Source organism: Sinohyriopsis cumingii, chromosome 17 (genome assembly GCF_028554795.1).
Source record: "Sinohyriopsis cumingii isolate HCF-2022 chromosome 17, ASM2855479v2, whole genome shotgun sequence".
NCBI classification, from domain to species: Eukaryota; Metazoa; Mollusca; class Bivalvia; order Unionida; family Unionidae; genus Sinohyriopsis; species Sinohyriopsis cumingii.
This window is the reverse complement of record NC_142977.1, coordinates 104952109-104970646: the sequence shown is the minus strand read 5'-3', so window position 1 is coordinate 104970646 and position 18538 is coordinate 104952109. Positions and strand designations below refer to the sequence as shown.

The 18538-nt window shown below is 35.5% G+C and overlaps 1 protein-coding gene across 1 annotated transcript in view; it reads left to right on the top strand.

The window, feature by feature from the left end:
- The window catches only part of LOC149779603 (protein FAM221A-like), a 30780-nt gene extending 13162 nt beyond the window's left edge, over window positions 1-17618 (top strand). Inside the window, exons 6-8 of the mRNA XM_089940373.1 lie at window positions 5773-5886; window positions 9294-9412; window positions 10676-17618. Coding sequence (XP_089796499.1) covers window positions 5773-5886; window positions 9294-9412; window positions 10676-10777 — 335 coding nt within the window. The 3' untranslated portion in view covers window positions 10778-17618. The remainder of the gene's footprint in view (window positions 1-5772; window positions 5887-9293; window positions 9413-10675) is intronic.
- Window positions 17619-18538: the final 920 nt, after the last annotated feature.

The window sequence follows — 18538 nt, the reverse complement described above, 5'->3', positions numbered from 1 at the left end:
GGAATACTGCACGACATTGGGAGTGCAGTATATCCTTCCGATAAAACTCGTTCATATTTTCCCATACAAATGCAGTAACCTTTTATTATATGCTCATTTTTTTTTTCTACCTAAGGTTTAATTATATAAACACAATACACTACAAGAAACAATGTAAATGAATGTATGCCACATTCCAAACTAAATACACAAGCACATATTCCTCATTACACAAATCAACATTATTACTGCGCACATAACTCTGCCCAGATAAATTTGGACTTAGTCGCGCGCTCGACATAACTTTCGAAAGAAAATGGTGTGTCTAGTTAAAATTGAAATTTGGAGTCATATTGTGAATGAATTTGCATTGCAACAACTTTTCCATTTGATCTGGAATGAATAGATTTTGGTATTTTTCTTGATTCTAGGAAATTTCGTGATTATGCACTGGATTTGTATGTGACAATTCCACATGAAATACATGAGATTTAATAAGCTAGGGAGAAGCGTGTTGACATCTGCAAATGTGTTTGTGGTTCTGTCATTGAATGTTTGAAATCATAATTTGGGAAAAATATGAAGTCTTTCAATTGCAATTATCAAAAAGACGCTATGGAATTTAATGCTTATTTCATTTTAAGTGCAGTAAGGAGGATGCAATTGCACTTATTATCGAAATTACAGCACAATTTCGAAATGTGTAATCCAGATTGAAAACCTATGACATGGCTCATGTAATTTGGATTTGCAGAATTAAGAAAATACATTTTGAGGAAATTCAGGATGTAAAACTGTAAGTATATTTTATTTTGCCATTCTTATCAGCAGCTAAAGAAGAGAGTATATGACTTGTCACTTGTATGTTATTTGTAAGGACCTTATCTTGTGTCTGTTATATCCAGTAGCTAGCCTAAATCCGTAACATTGTATCAACGTGGAATGTGCCAAAGCAGCTGGTATGTGGCAATCCACAAAACATGTTTTAGTTCATTCAGAAACAAATTTAAACAACCACAACGTAAAGAGCCTCTTACGCAAGTGTACATGATTTGTGTACAAATCAAAAGTGCTGGCATCTGCGTCCATTGTTTGTTTATAATAGAAAGTAGTTCCTTTATGCATGTGAATGCTATATGTGTATTATCGCGCAAGTTCAGTATCGGGTAATACTGAACGATTCAGACAATGTAAAGTTAACGGGGAAAAAATGAGCATATAATAAATCATCATATATCAATGCCATGGTCAATACAGTACACCTACATATATCAATACTGTGGTTAACACAATACACTTCATAAATCAATACCATGGATAACACAATACACCTACATATATCAGTACCATGGTTAATGTTATCCTTGGCATCCGTCCGTCTACGAGAGACGATGGCATAGCTCCAAAGTACGCTTTTGCTTATCCTTCTTTTTAGCTCTCTTTTCAGCTTGCTTTATTCTTCTCTTTTCCTCTGCGTTTTGAACTCCCTGCCTGACAGCTAGACACCAGCTGGAACGGTTGTTTGCACAGCTCTCCCAGTCATTGACATTGATGTTTGCTGTCTTCATATCCTTCTTGCAAACATCTTTGTAGCGCAGATGTGGTCGTCCAGTTGGTCGTGCACCTTCTGCTAACTCCCCATATAACTGGTCCTTGGGAATGCGACCTGGGTCCATTCTCTTGACATGGCCGAGCCAGCGAAGGCGCCTCTCGCTGAGTATGGAGAACATGCTGTTCATGTTGGCGCGTTCTAGAACCTCTGTGTTGGGTACTTTGTCCTGCCACTGGATGTGCAGAATGCGCCGCAGACATCTCAGGTGGAAGCTGTTGAGTTTCCTCTCGTGTCTTGCATAGGTGGTCCATGTTTCGCTGCTGTAGAGAAGTGAGCTGAGCACGCATGCTTGGTAGACACGCAGTTTGGTCTTCTCTGTGAGGTTGGGGTTGTTCCAGACCCTCTAGTTAAGTCTGGCCATCACTGCTGCTGCCTTGGCAATCCTGCCGCCCACCACAGAATCAATGGAGAGTGAGCTGGAGATATTAGACCCGAGGTATATGAAGTTCTCGACAACTTCCAAATTGTACCCATCGATGGAGACAGAGGGACGGGAGTCTGTGTCCTGTGCCATGACATTCGTTTTCTTCAAACTGATGGTCAGTCCAAATTCCTTACATGCATGGGAGAGGCAGCATACCAGCTGCTGAAGTCCATCTTCCGTGTGTGATGTCAAGGCTGCATCGTCGGCAAAGAGCAATTCACGGATGAGTACCTCTGTGACTTTAGTCTTAGCACGGAGACGGGCGATGTTGAACAGCTTGCCATCAGCCCTGGTATGGATGTACACTCCCTCGCTGCAGTCCTTGAATGCGTACTGGAGAAGCATGGAGAAGAAGATGGCAAAGAGCGTCGGTGCAAGGACACAGCCTTGTTTGACTCCGCTAATGACTGGGAATGCTTCAGATGTTGCGCTATTGAAGCACACTGTGCTGTGCATGTTCTCGTGGAACGACATAATGACAGCAAGCAGATGTGGGGGGCAGCCGATCTTCTGCAGGAGTCTGAAGAGTCCACTCCGACTAACCATGTCAAATGCCTTCGTCAGGTCTATGAAGGCAATGTAGAGGGGCATCCGCTGCTCACGACACTTCTCCTGCAGCTGACGTAGTGAGAAGATCATGTCTACAGTTGACCTGCCGGCTTGAAATCCACACTGGGATTCTGGGTAGACGCGGGAGGCTAGGATCTGCAAGCGCGCCAAGGCAACACGGGCGAAGGCCTTTCCGACGATGCTGAGGAGGGAGATGCTCCGATAGTTGTTGCAGTCACTACGGTCTCCTTTGTTTTTGTGCAAAGTGATGATGTTGGCATCACGCATGTCCTGTGGGATGTATCCCTGTTCCCAGCAAAGGCAGAGGAGTGTGTGTAGGGGCTGGAGCAGTGCTGGTTTTCCACTCTTGAGGACTTCAGGCGGAATGCCGTCGCTTCCAGGAGCCTTCCCACAGGCAAGGCAATCGATGGCTTTTTCGAGCTCTTCCAGGGTGGGCTGTGTGTCTAGCTCCTCCATGACAGGCAGGTCTGGAATGGCATCCAGGGCAGTTCCAGTGACATTGTTTTGGGTTGCATATAGCTCGAGATAGTGCTCAACCCATCGCTGCAGTTGTTTCCCCTGGTCTGTGATGACTTCGCCCGTCTTGGACTTGAGGGGGGCGGTCTTATAGCTGGGGGGGCCTGTCACCTTTTTGATACCCTCATACATTCCTCTTGTATCCCCGGTGTCAGCAGCTGTCTGTATACTGTTGCAAAGGTTCAGCCAGTAGGTGTTGGCACAGCGGCGGGCTGTCTTCTGGGCGTTATTCCTTGCAATCCTGAGGGCTTGTAGTGTTCTGGGGCTAGATGCAGCCTTGTATGCCAGGAGGGCTTTCCTCTCTGCCTCAGTCACGGGCTCCATCTCCTCCCAGTTTGCCTCGCACCAGTCAACATTCTTTTGCTCCCTCTTCCCATAAGCTGTGATGGCTGAATTGTACACAGAGTCACAGATATGGGACCACTTGGAATCAATGGTGTCATCAGGCGTCACTTTGGTGGGGGCTTCCTTCAGTTTGCTGATGAACTGCTGTGTTTTCTCTGGGTTGCTTGCACAGCAGGTGTTGATACGTGGGTGACCCTTCTTCTTGGCGTGGTGCAGCTTCTTGGGTAATATTCGCACCTTGCTGGCCACGATGGAATGGTCCGTGTCACAATCGGCACTGTGGTAGCTGCGGGTAAGGAGGACACTGGCCAGTTCTGCACGTCTGGTGATGACGAGGTCTAGCTGGTGCCAGTGGCATGAACGTGGGTGTCTCCACGACACCTGGTGGATCTCCTTGCATTTGAAGAAAGTGTTGGTCACACATAGGCTGTGGGAGCAGCACATCTCCAGCAGTCGCTGACCATTCTCGTTGATCTTGCCCCTTCCGTAAAAGCCAAGACAGGTGGACCAGGCCTCATGGTCAGCTCCCACTCTAGCATTGAAGTCTCCTAGTAAGTAAAGGCTTTCATTGTTGGGGATACTGGATATTGCCTGATCCAGAGCCTCATAAAACTTGTCAATCCCTTATAGTAAATGAATTTGCTATTTGTATGTTAACATTAATTTTTGTAAATGTTGTAGTCTAAAACCTTCAACTAAAGTTAGATGATTAAGCTTACACTGTAGCTGACACTGTTTTGTAACACAAATAATAATAATTGTTTTAATTATTTTTTATTTTGTCATGAAACATGAAAAGATGCCATTATTATCATTAAATTCATAACAAGAATACTCACACATTCCTTACGGACCAAAACTGCTGAAGTACCATTGCATTGAATGAGTACAGTCGTATTTAACACAGAAATAAAATACAGTGGTATACTGGTAATACTGTGCACCGCTAATATATTATATATATATATATATATATATATATATATATATATATATATATATATATATATATATATATACTAGCACATATATAAATGTTGTGGAATAAATTTGAAAAATAATTATTCAGGAAACAGTATACAATTCAATATTAATAATTCGTGATAAATAATTTTCAAAAACCTGTTGTTGTGAATGCCATATATACTCGCTTATAGATTAAGTCCATCTGTAAACAATATGCACCATGATTTGTCATCGCATAATGCACCAGCAGATCAGGATCTATGTTGTTTGTTCCACTGAATATTCGTAAGAAATTGCAAAGACCCAGATCTGTGAGTACATTATGCCATGGCAGATGTAGGTATGTACAGTTTGCAGTTGGACTCGATTTATAAGTGAGTACATATGGGATGTTGTATTTAGTGTATTAATGAATGATGCTTTGGGTTTCTCTTGGTCCCTCCGCAACTTATACTACTGCAGATCTGATGGGATAAAATCACAGTATTGCTAAAAATTTAATGAATATTTTTTTTTAAATATTTAAAAATTTTAAAAAACTAACCTTCCTTTCCTCATTCCAAGATTACTGTATCCATTTCCCCTGAAAGTGATGACATTTTTGTGTTAATCCATTGTTATTCCATAGGAATCTGACATACCTGTCAGTGTACATAGTAGCTTTATCCAGATGCATGCTGGATGAGTATTTGAGATAGGGTGAATGCTACGGATAGGACCCAATTTGCTGAAAAGTTCACTTAGGGATGTATCCAGAGCTGTCTGAATAGTACAAAAGAACTCACTCCTGCATGCACAAACTGACTCACTCATCCAAATCAAAAAGTATGTGAAGGATTTATGCCATCAGAAAACATCAAAGTTACCATGATTTAGATGTCATGGGATTGACGTTGCAAAAAGCTGATCAATCCAGATGAAATCAATACGATAATCTTGGCATTAAGATATAGAAGGTTTGTTTGAAAATTTAAAACATTACAAAGAAAAGAAAATTTTTTCATCAGATCATTAGTATTCTTGTGCTTTTAGTTTGTTTGATCTGTACATGTGTACAATCAACATAGCATTCAGTAAAAACAATATTGTTGTAAAAAAAATTGTATTTGGACACATTGATAGATATTTGTGGAAAGATCCTAAAATCATCAGCTGGCAGAGAATTAAAATTCATATCAAAGTACACAAAGATTAAAAATTTCTGTACATATTGGCAAAAAATCTAGGCCTGTGACAAAAGTACTCAGCTCAGTTCGTTGTCCTCACTTGCAAAGATCAAGGATTTTTCTAACCATCTCTTCCTACATTGCATTACAATCTGCATCAGGATGGACCTAACATGAGTACTGCTTTTTTTCAGGCGCTCCACCTGAAGAATATCTCAGTCAGCCCATCACATCTTCTGATCATCCATTCCTCCGGGCCAATGTACAATCCATCAAGGCCCATAAGTTGAAACAGAGAGCACTGGAAGGTCAGGATTAGATCAAGCTAGTCTTAAGGATGAGAGAGAGCACTGGAAGGTCAGGATTAGATCAAGCTAGTCTTAAGGATGAGAGAGAGTACTGGAAGGTCAGGATTAGGTCAAGCTAGTCTTAAGGATGAGAGAGAGCACTGGAAGGTCGGGATTAGATCAAGCTAGTCTTAAGGATGAGAGAGAGCACTGGAAGGTCAGGATTAGATCAAGCTAGTCTTAAGAATGAGAGAGAGCACTGGAAGGTCAGGATTAGATCAAGCTAGTCTTAAGGATAAGAGAGAGCACTGGAAGGTCAGGATTAGATCAAGCTAGTCTTAAGGATGAGAGAGAGCACTGGAAGGTCAGGATTAGATCAAGCTAGTCTTAAGGATGAATGCTTTGTGAATATTGGAGTATTTCCTTTTTTAAAACAATAACAATCTACTGAAAATCCACTGATATTGCTACATATATAAGGGTCCAAGAAATCCAGAATCACAAAGAAATTAATTGTAAGTTGATGTGCATCCTCTTGTAAAGTTGTGTTGCTGAGTGGACTTTTTCAATGTGACATAATTATTGAGATCACATTTTAGTTTTCTCCAACAGAAAGTCTTCATGACACCAGACTGAATGGATTCTGGAATCCTATGAAAGAAATCAAGGTATATAGAATTAATTATAGAGAATTATAAATATACACCATTCTATCTGGTGTATATTTATAATTCTCTATAATTAATTATATATACCTTGATTTCTTTCATAGGAATCCAGAATGACTGTGTAAATACATGAGAATTGATTACTAGGCAATCATGCGAGTGTGTCTGCTACACACGAGTGCATATAACACCAATTGAGTAACATCATTTTTTGGTGATGTGTGCTTAGTCGTGAGGGAATTTGGGCTCATGTGTGCAGGCAAAGCAATGGGTGCTGTTTACCCTCAGACCTGGGTTCAGATCTCTGTATAGTATGAATTAAAAATTCTCTAACCTGTATGATAGTGTTATTTGTATTAAAATACTAATTCTGCCTACTATTATCAAGCATTCTTCTATAGAATCCAGGGATAGCACTTTCCGTTCTGTCTGGTGTATATTTATAATTCTATCTCTCTCTCTCTCTCTATATATATATATATTAATTACCCTATAATGGCTTCTTATATAACTTTGATTATTCTTGACTCATATGCCTTATATGTATGACCTGTGTATGATATTTTACAATAAGTACTTGTTCTATTCTGTTCTGTTTAGTAGGTCTACAATTGTTTCAAATAATTTTATCTGATTAGTGCTTAGGGACAAGTGAAATAAAGAAATATGATAAGACACCTGCAAAAATCCACTGAAATCCAATTTAACTTGTAGTGCTTTCTGTTTTCAGTCTTTAAAGGAACTTTTGATTATGACCAGGTAAATGTCACAACATTTGAGTTACATATACATGATACTGTCAGCATCATAGCTTTTTTGCATGCATTGCTTTGAATTTTGTTAACGCTTATTGTCATAACAAAGTGTGCTGACAGACAATTATTTAAAAGGGTCTTAGTATGAAAGGAAATTTCAGCAGACAAGATATTTGCACATCATTCAATCCATCTATTGTAAGCATATGGAAGAAAATAAATCTAAAACCAGTCATACCAATTCACATCTTATGGAGAAATCTACTGATATACAGAAATAAAACAGTAAATGTCTGAACCTCAGCATGTTGGGCTTGCTTTAATTTTGGTATCTCGGGGTTTTACAACTGTTTACTATAACAGTGTGCAGGGATGGTCCTGGCTTTTAAAAAGCTGTCGCCAAAAAATCACCAACCTCAATATTTTGTCAACAATTTTCAAAAAGTGTCGCCAGAACAAGTAGTGTACATTTTTCCAAGTGTTAATTGTAACAGGCAATGAAAATTACAAAAGATGGGTTAGTTAATACTTTAATTACAACAAGCATTAACAAAATGTTACAAAGTGTTACATAAAGATCTGTCGCGAGTTTAGGGCTGCCCACTTGTTGAATGCAGTTTCAAAGTCTAATTTTTCACATCTGTACATGCCGATTCTCATGAAATTCTCGAGAGATGAGATGCAGAGTTTATTTCTGATGTCAGTTTTTAAGAGGTTCATCTTACTGAATCCACGTTCACAGTCCACAGTGCTGACAGGTGACACCAGTAGTCTATCAGCAAGCCCCCCCTCCCCGGCTAGGTTTACAAAGCTTGTAGTGAATTGCTTCCTAAATCCCAAGAATGATCACTGAATGCTGTATAAATTTTCTCGACAAGCAAAATAGGATCTCCATTCCCATGAATGAAATTTACACGACTCAACACCTGGCAATATTGGACCGTATATATAAGCATAAATTCACACCCAGTTTAGAGATTCTTTCACTCCTGTATTTTGAGAAATAAATAATTATTATTAATTATGCAAAACTGGGTTTTTTTGTGCTATTTCTTGTTGCGGAGTTTAAATCTCAGCAGCCGTAACACGGATTGATGGCAAAAGGAAAAGATCAATGAGTAAAATGCTGCACTGGCAACAGACATAATTGTGATTGAGATTTTTTCCATTTGCTTTGTATTTATACACAGTAGTAGGTACCTCAAATGTTATCAGTCTTCTATGAAGGTTCAGCAAAACTATTGTATTGGTATATGTAAAAAAAAGGATTAGCCATTCAATTAATTGTATCTGTTCTATTGGCGTCTTCAAAAGTCGGCCAGTTGTAGGTATAGTTCAGTAGCATGATTGACTGTATCACAGCGTACAGTACTCAGCCAAGATGTCAGCATAAGCAGATTATGATGTAACAATGCACTGTAAAGATGGGGTTGTCAATACGAACAAAGGATCGTTTGTGATTCCAATGCATTGCTTAGTCAAGTTTGTGGCTTCCTTTCATTCTCCCTTTTAATTTATCCAGTCCAAATCCATGATTGTATGTACAAATTAAATAACCAAAAAGTCTGTCACCAAAAAAATTGCCAGATGGGATATTTTTGTTGCCAATAAGGAAAAAAAATCGCAATTTGCGACATTGGCGAAGCCCAGGACGATCCCTGAGTGTGACAGATTGCAGGTGTTTGGATAAATAGTCCTTGTAATTTTAGATGCCAAGCAAGTCATATGCACATAGTGAACAGAAGAGTTCCAATTCAAAGGGAGTAACCTAGATTCTGAAATGGCCTATAAGGCAATATACTCTGTGGCTTTTATGGACAATGTTGTAATGAAGGAGTACTGTTTTTGGTGAGCAGTCATAGAAAAAAAAAAAATTAAATGCAATTCTCTGGTGACTATATCATCTGCATTTACAACAAGATTTATTACTAGTTTTGATCTGTCACATTATTTTAATACTAATTCAAACACTAGATGGATTTTAATTATTTTGTGTTAATAAAAGGTGGTCCCCAGGGCAGTGCCACAGACCAGGATGATGCAGATCTGGCAGAGATGATGTCAGCCATGAAGAGGCCAGGGGAATCTGACATGGATTACTATGAGAGGAGATATCAGGAGAGGGTAATATATCTCCTAATTTATTCCACACCCATTTGATATTACACACTTGATCAGGCATTCGATACAGCTGTTCTACCCATGCTTCTGTAGAACACACCAGGGTTCAAACTATTTAGTTGCCTTCCTGTACCTCAATGCATAGATGTTCCTTTGATGCTTTGAATCAAACTTGTATAAATCCCACTTCAGTTTGAATTTCATTCATACAGTAAAGCTAAAACTATTTTGCATTAAAAAGTATGTACATAGATTAAGTGTTTACATAGATTAAGTATGTACATAGATTAAGTGTTATTAGCCCTTTTGTTACAGTACAAAAAAGGTAGGGGTCAGTATTGTTTATGTGTGTGGGGGGTTGGTTAGGTGGCGCTCACCAGATAATATGTACTTTTGAGAGAGTGACGTATGTAAGGTGAAGTAGTTCGCATTTAAAACATGCACAGTGGAGAGAATGTTTGCATACCTCTATGCTACATTAATGTAATGTGGATGATATTTCTTTTGGATATTGTACTTTTGGAAATTTTACATGATTTAAGCACACTGCTAACTAAAATGACTGCTCCCTTGTGTTAAAAAATCAGTCTGAATTAGTCTAAAGTACAGTATACATAGCAGCTATTAAAATAGGGAAAATGAATTTTGCCAGACTAGACAATACCAGCTTCTGAAAGTGCAATGAATGAATTACCAAATATATAAAATGTAAAAAAAGTTATCGTCTCTTTTTTATACAATTTACCTCTGAAGTTCAGGAAGTGAAAATGACCAAGTAGAGCTAGCACTTTTTTGAAAGGTGCACATTTGAAGTAAGGCCAAGCTGTATACTCTATAACCCATAGTACACCCATCAATCATACACCAAAATAAAGGGAATTAAAGGTTCTTTGCATTATACCTAAGATATACAAGGTCTTTTTTAAATAGCCAGTATAACCAGTGAGGAAAGCCGGGGACATTCTTTTTCTTTAAAATCCTAACCCTATGCAAAATGCAAAACTGTATAGCGCCACCTTATGTAATAATAAAAGTAATCATTGGGATTTGCCATGGTAGGCCATGGAAGTAGGTCTAGTTCTGTCTGTTTACACACACTTACATGTGAAATGACTGTGTATGTGTATTTGTAAGATCAAACTAAAGTAGTGTTGTGGTTCATAAAAGTAGTGTCACGAAACTGAAAATTAAAAGTATTTTTCCTGACGTTTGATTTAATACTCCAGTTATTATTATTATGTCTTATTCTGTGTATATATATCTTAGCTGAAGGCAGAGAAAACAAGAGCTAGAGCAGCCAAACCACTTCCTGCTCCAAACAAATTCCACGTGGCAAAAAGGACAACTCCAACTGGCAAGGGGAAGTAAATCTCAAGCTAAGGAGTTGGAGTTGCAAGATAAACTGCATCAAAGTACTGCTTTGAGGATTTTATGTGTTTTTTTATTTCCTATATTTGTAGGGCTGTTTGATGAAAATTGAACAAAGAGGTGGATGGTTTATGGTTAATTTTTTAAAAATCTTTTTGTTGACTCAAAGATGGGGCATCCCAGTTACACCTGTTCTGAAACCTATGTACATTCATGAAACTGATAACGGTGGGAAAGTCATTTTCAACCAAAACAGACTGCATCTCCTTCAAAATATTTTGTAAGTAATAATTGAAAAATATGATGCCATAGATTTTTTAATACACTTTGATAATGATATGACTTAATTCTTATATTTGTTGAAGTGTATGGGAGCTAATTATGTTATGTTACTGTAATTTATGTTCATTTTTATTGTTCATTGTTGTTCTTGAAAATCAATGTCAGTTTTATAAAAATGTTTATTTCTTGGTTGTGATGTTGTACAAAAATATAAAAAAATGCCTAACATTAACAAGGAATTCAACACATTTTTATGATTGTCAATATTAAATTCGTCAGTTTTTACATGTGCATAAAGCATTATACACTAGTATAACTACATAATCTTCAATATTAAATCCATGTGCATTGGATGTAACTGTCTAAAGCATTGTACATGACTTTAATGTGTTTTCAGAGTTTACTTATACATGTACATATTGCATTGGATAACACTAATGTGTAAAGAATACTAAATATGTTTATTGTAATTCATTGCTTTTGAAGTAACTGAGTTTGAAAATGGATATTTAGGTCATGGATACTGTAAATCCAATATCACACTTTTATTCTGACACTTTATAATTCTGATAATTCCAAAGGAGTGAATGAAGTTTGTTTGCTGTTGTATTAGAAAGAGATATTTCAGCCTGTTTTCATGCTATTGTGTGCAGCATACCTTACCTTTAAATATCCTGATTTAGTTAAAACTTTAAAAACATATACACCATATTCCTTCTGTTTCTGAGGTTGATATTTTAAATTTTAATATTTACATCATTTATATCCATGTATACTCCATTCAGTAAAAATCTTAAGGATCCTAACAGTACTCACCTTTGCATTTCAAGCTGTTGTTACTTTGTAAAGAAAATGCAGTATCTGAGTTGGTAGAGAGTCTGAGCCATCTAGGGGTCATGTATTCAATACCGATACATTTATCCTGGGTCACCAACCTCTGTGTGTCCTTTTGAAAAGCACTTGGCCACCATTTCCTCAGCATGTATTCAATACCCATCCATTTATCCTGGGTCACCAACCTTTGTGTGTCCTTGAGAAAAGCACTTGGCCCCCATTTCCTCAGCATGTCTCAATAGTACCATCAAAAACTACTTTGTATTCCAAGATTTCACACCTTTGGCAATTGCAAAGGTGTCACTGGTGTATTATGAAACTTGTGACAGTAGCACGTGTCATATGCAGGCCTATCATATATACTAACATAGCCAAACAGTATTGAAATAAAACAAAGAGGAATCCAAAAATACACCAAATAGCACATATCCAATGAGAAATTCAAAATAAATATGTTGATTGGTAAAACAAGGGTCATCATCGTAAGATTGAATCCAGGAAATAGGGTAGGGGCTCCCTATAGACAGATAATTTAAATTTTAGTGCACACTTGGTATTTAAAGTTGGAATCAAGAATCACATGTTAGCTGACATCACAGTAAATTCATGTAAACTTTACATATTTGCACTCAAAATCATCAAACAGAATATAGCAGAGAATTAATCAGACCTGATGATTAAGTCACAGTTATTTCTCCAATTATTTTTACTTTTAGACATCTTTGATTTCTATAACACCAAGCTTACTTGTACAGAATTATCATGTATAATTTCATATGTATTGACCATCAGGTGTCTATAACAATGCTATGAAAAGAGAAACAGCTAATAGAGACTATTTCATTAGGATTTGCTAAATAGAATACATGTGTCGCTGTAAATGTTGTCAACACTTCATCTAGGTTCAGCTTGGTATGAGAGGCACTTGAATGTTTTATTTTGATATCTAGTGAATTTTGTCAAGCCTCTCCTGGTGAAAATTCAGCATAGTGATCATTTTTGGCATCTGTATGCCTATCCATCTGTCCATGCATCTGTCTGTGTCTGTCAATGCCCTAGATTGAGGTGTCTGTTTAAGTGTTTCAGGTTGAGTTCAATGTTAAAGTTTTTTTTCTACCATTTTTAAATGGCATTCATGTTACATGGAATTTGGAAATTTTGCATATACAAAGGTCTTATTGGAAAAAGTTTATATTTATTTTTAAATGATGTTAAATCATAATTTGTTTTACAAAGAACTGATTCATGTACAATTAAATAATTCGATAGCCCAGTGTCCAAAAAGCAAAGTTAACTTCACCTTGCATTAAATCCATGTAATTTCCCCTTTTGTTTCAATTCATTGCATTAGTAATCAAATTAAACATTGACTTTTGTGTCAATTTTCCCTGGGAAAAGAAAGATGATAAGTTAGAGGTTAGGCTTTTGAGTCAATTTTCAGTTCAGAGAGAGAAAGGTGAAAAGTTAGAAGATAGACTTTTGTGTCAATTTTCACTTCAAAGAGAAAGGTGAAAAGTTAGAGTATAGACTTTTATGTCAATTTTCACTTCAAAGAGAAAGGTGAAAAGTTAGAGGATAGACTTTTGTGTCAATTTTCACTTCAAAGAGAAAGGTGAAAAGTTAGAGTATAGACTTTTGTGTCAATTTTCACTTCAAAGAGAAAGGTGAAAAGTTAGAGGATAGACTTTTGTGTCAATTTTCACTTCAAAGAGAAAGGTGAAAAGTTAGATGATAGACTTCTGTGTCAATTTTCACTTCAAAGAGAAGGTGAAAAGTTAGAAGATAGACTTTTGTGTCAATTTTCACTTCAAAGAGAAAGGTGAAATGTTAGAGGAATATGTTTTATGTTTTGTAGTTGTTAATGTAATGACTATAAATGCCATTAATGCTATTGCTCTCTACCAAATTCACACTAAAAATTCACCCATGATTCTTGAAAAAAGTGAGTGAAAAGAGGACTTCGACTTTAAAAACTGTTGCTGATTTTCAACTGCAATCTATTTTTGAGGTTGCCATTTTATGCAACTATTGTTATGAAAAATAAGAAATGATGTACTATATTTATAAAGTTTTACTAGTATTTCATTAGTATTTTAATCACTTGACATACAATTTCTAGAAACGTCAGTTTAAGTGACTATTTTAATTATTATACATTTTTCACTTTCTGCACTAATTTCTTCCTATTTTCATCAACTTTATCCTACTGCAACTCAAGACAGAATCTTAAGAGTCCAGCATGGACCCTGAAATTTTAGTCTAGGTTACTTTGATTCCTTAGATTCCATGCTGCACTCATGACTTTCCCAAAGTCAGTATACTATAGGACATGGAACTTTTAAAAGTTCTCATTGCAGATCTTTTATGCTTAGATTGGGCAAAATTGGCATTGGGAATGGGACTGAATGTTTGGTCCCAAAACAGACCTAGTAAAATCCCTCATAGCTCCATAGGTAGGCTCTTGTAATGTACAGAAAGACCAAGGTTCTTGTATTAGTTTCACTTAATATACAAATGTCAGACAATGCAAATGTGTCATAAAAAGAAATTTAGTTAACATTATCTATGTACAGCATTTGCACATAATTTTTGTTTCTCAAACATGCTATTAGACTTCAGTCTGGGCAAAAATTAAGTTTTAAGTACTAAAACAAATGTCTCTAAATTAGATTATTTGTGCACAAAATAATTAGATTATGACTTTGTCTAGATCACCTGCTTAAAAATAATTAAAGAGTACAAAAAAGAAAATTTATGAATTACAGCATTCGGTTTTGAATGTCACGTAGATTATAACAAGATTGTAGACTAGTGCAATACTATGTTCACATTTAGAATGAGAAATTAGTCAAGACACAATATTCATTAAATTGTGTGATGTGTGTTGTGTTACCATATTAAGTAAACATAAGATACTGGGATTCTCTTATTGTTTTGAGGTACACAGGTTTTCAGATTGAGCTTGATGTGTTCATTCCATAGATAATTTATATGGGTATTAGCTGGTAAAAGTAGACATGAGTAAATATTGATGTGAATTATTATTGGTTTTTTTTTGTTTTTGATAAATGCTATATAATTGAAGTCTTTCAAAATAATTTTTTTCAAATTCCAAACATGCATTATGATATTGTATCAATGGAATATATTAGCTGTATGTTCATCAGTATGTATTTTCATTTATGATTGCTTTAATTTTAACTCCCACAATTACAGTGGAGAATACATTGTATTTTAAGGTTAATATTTTCATCAAGTGTGATTCTCTGAAAATTTTTATGAAAGACATATGTTCTTTGTTATTGACTGATGGAAAGGACAATACTTTTATGGATTTACAAATTCACTTACCTGATACCCTGGACAAGATCAGATTTGCAAGGTTCTTGCCTGCAGGCAAGGTCAACATATTGAGAGAGAGAGAGAGTTCATAATGCATTATGTTACGAAGTTGTACACACTGGAATCTCACCACAGTAAATATATCACCACCTTTATTAACATTTATATGTAACATATATTTTTTTTGCATAACTGTCCAGTTTATTTTATCTGTTGACCTCTTATTTCAAATGACATCTTGTCCAAGTCTGTCATTTCTATTTTGTAGTCAGCATCAAAGACAGCCTCACCTTTTGTTGCACAGAAATCATAATGTGTATATTTACTATCGGAAGCAAGTTTTGGCAAATAGGAAATAACTATTTATCTTTGAACTTATCAGTTACATTTTTAATCAAAATGTCTGTATCTATTCAGGATTTCTAGGCTTTCAAGTTCTAACCTAGTCGCCAGCTTATTGCGAGCTTCAATATGTGCTGAGTTTGTAGACTCTCACAAATCAGTGTGTCTGACATTGTTTGGATGCAAGTTACATATTTCAAAGTGACTTGGTAAATAGGTGATAATTGTTAATAATTTAACTCATGCGATTTCTTTGACAGGTTGTTTGGAAATAAGAGGTTCTTGTAATTAATTAGTTATCTTGATTTTTTTAAAAAGCGCAATTGATTTACCAAACATTTAGCACTCACAAGCAGTTTCTATTTTCTGTTATTTATGTGATAATTACAGGAGATTGATAAATACTTTTGTTTTGGTAAATAATTTAATTGAAAAAAATAACTGTACTCAGATCTGTCTCAAAAGTCAGTTTGTCAAAGATTGTTTTAATGCATGGCTTAGACCTTAAGGTGACTATGTGATAATTGAGATGATTATTATTAAAACAAATTATCTTACAGTTATGAGTATAAATAAATTATCAAAATATCTGAACTTTCATTATTGTTGCTGTAATGGAAGTGATGAGTTTAGCATAGTAGCATATCCAGGCATAGAAAATGAAACTTGACAAAGTTTATACAAACAAATCTAATCAACCGGTTACAAAGAAACAGTTTTAATTTTTCAGTTCACAGTCTTTTACCTAAACAGCTCTCTCTCTTTTAAAAATTTAGTTATTTCCAAAACCCTTATCTAGCTATCCATTTATCTGTCTACGTACATATATATGTTTTTCTTTGTTTTTTTAAAACTATATATGGATTTGAACCCTTCCTTCTCATCTACATGTCTATCTATCTGCCTATGGTTTTCAAGTACAAATTAAGAAAAGAAGTTCTCTATTTGTAAAATTATATAACATGATTTCCTTTAAACATATTTTATTTTACCTGATGTTTTAATTTAAGCTGTGATACTGTGTTCTCATATTATTTGGCAAGCTGAAATCTTCCAAAGGCAAGATGAATTTTTCAATCAGCTTGCATTGGGTACCTGACTTGATAAAATTTTTAAAACCCTAATAACGCCGTGATATTAGGGCATTAGGACTGCAGTTATCACCCAGTGTGCATGGCTGGCAGTCTTTATGTATGTGTATAGCTGTGCTTTAATGTACTTGACAATTTTGCAGTTTGCAAGATTATAAGTGAGTATATATAGTAGTTGACTGAAAATATTCAGTGCCGCATTCCAGGAGGAGCTTTTCATTTACCGAATCAATCAAGGGCAGTAAAAATTGCAGTGTGTGCAATCCTTCTATATAAAAGTAAATTATAAAACATATACATGTATATTCAATCAAACTTGCCACTGTACTAACTTTTCTTCCATGGTTCTCAGTATGTATTTTAAATTCACATGTATTATCAGTCAGGCTTGCCAGTTTGCTAACTTTTATTCAAAGTTTGTCAGCATTTGTATCAAACCCACATGTATAATCAGTCAAGCTTGTCACTTTCCTAACTTTTATGTTGTTTTCAATATCTGTGCAACATGTGAAATTATGTATACTTTCAATGTTTTTTTATATGAGAGAGAGATCGAGATCAGATTAGATGTGTTAGTATGTCTGAATACTCTGGTTTTTATTACTACACATACACTGGTATCTGGAGTTCAAAAGAGAAAGTTGATGTAGATGTTTTTGTAAATACTTTCAAAAGTTTTAAAGTTTTTATTTTTCTGCTGCTCATGACATTTCAAAACTGTTTGCATTAATACACACTTTCAAAAAATTATGAAAAATCTTGTTTTTAAAAATATTTTATCCTTAAGGAAATTCTGCTTAAGATATTCTATTTGTGACTAGGAATCCACATAAAATGTAATATTTTTAGTTCCACATCATCTTTTTTTCCATTTGTAAGCATGTTAATTTTATTGTTGACATTTTAATTTTTATATTTTATTTTTTTACTTGTTTCTGCAGTGAATAAATGTTTACTGATAAAAATAGTTGTTCTAATTATTTACTTCAAGATTGCAAATACTATTAAGCACTTTTATATTCATTATTGTGATTATTTTGCTGTTTTTTTTTTATTATTGTTGTATTGCATGAGATTACAACTTGAAATAATAATCAGACCTTTTTAGGTTCTTGTTGTTTTGGATTTAATGCCATTTTTAGCAATTGATAACATATACATGGTAGTCAGTATATCTGGTGGAGGAAGAAACCAGAAAATCCATGGAAGAACCACTGAACCATGTGAAGCTACTGGCAAGCTTTCTCACATACCCAGAGCCTGAGACTTGAACACACACACACACAGAGGTGAGATGTCAGTGATCTGTAAAGGAGAACACATCAGACCAAATGGCCACCCAGACTTTTGTTTAGGTACCAATATGTTTATCATTCATCCAATTTATAAATTCTTCAATGTGTCTATACATCTATCTATTTATCAATTCATCTGTATATCTATCTACAGGGCCTTGTAAATTTATAATCTTTGGCTATGATTGAAATATAGTATAGCATTTGTCTTTTTTATCATTAGTCAGCTCTTTTTTTCCACATAATTATTGACTTGTAAAATCAAGAACTTTTCTAAGCAGAAATGAAGATCAGACAAAAATATATAGTACACGTTCTCCATCCCTCTCAAGAAACAAGAGTTCATTATGACATAAGATTAATTCTTACCATTTTCAAAGTCTTACCAGAACTATGCAAAGAAAGTGAGATTCACCATAAATATTTGGCATGAACCTGAAACTTGGATGAATAGCAGAATGGAATAGCTGAAGTAATGCATTCAGTAAATTCTTCATTACTAAATATAAAAACTGAATAATTTAGAAATGTGACATTGTTCATTGTATGTACATGCTTCTGTAGATAATTTGCTG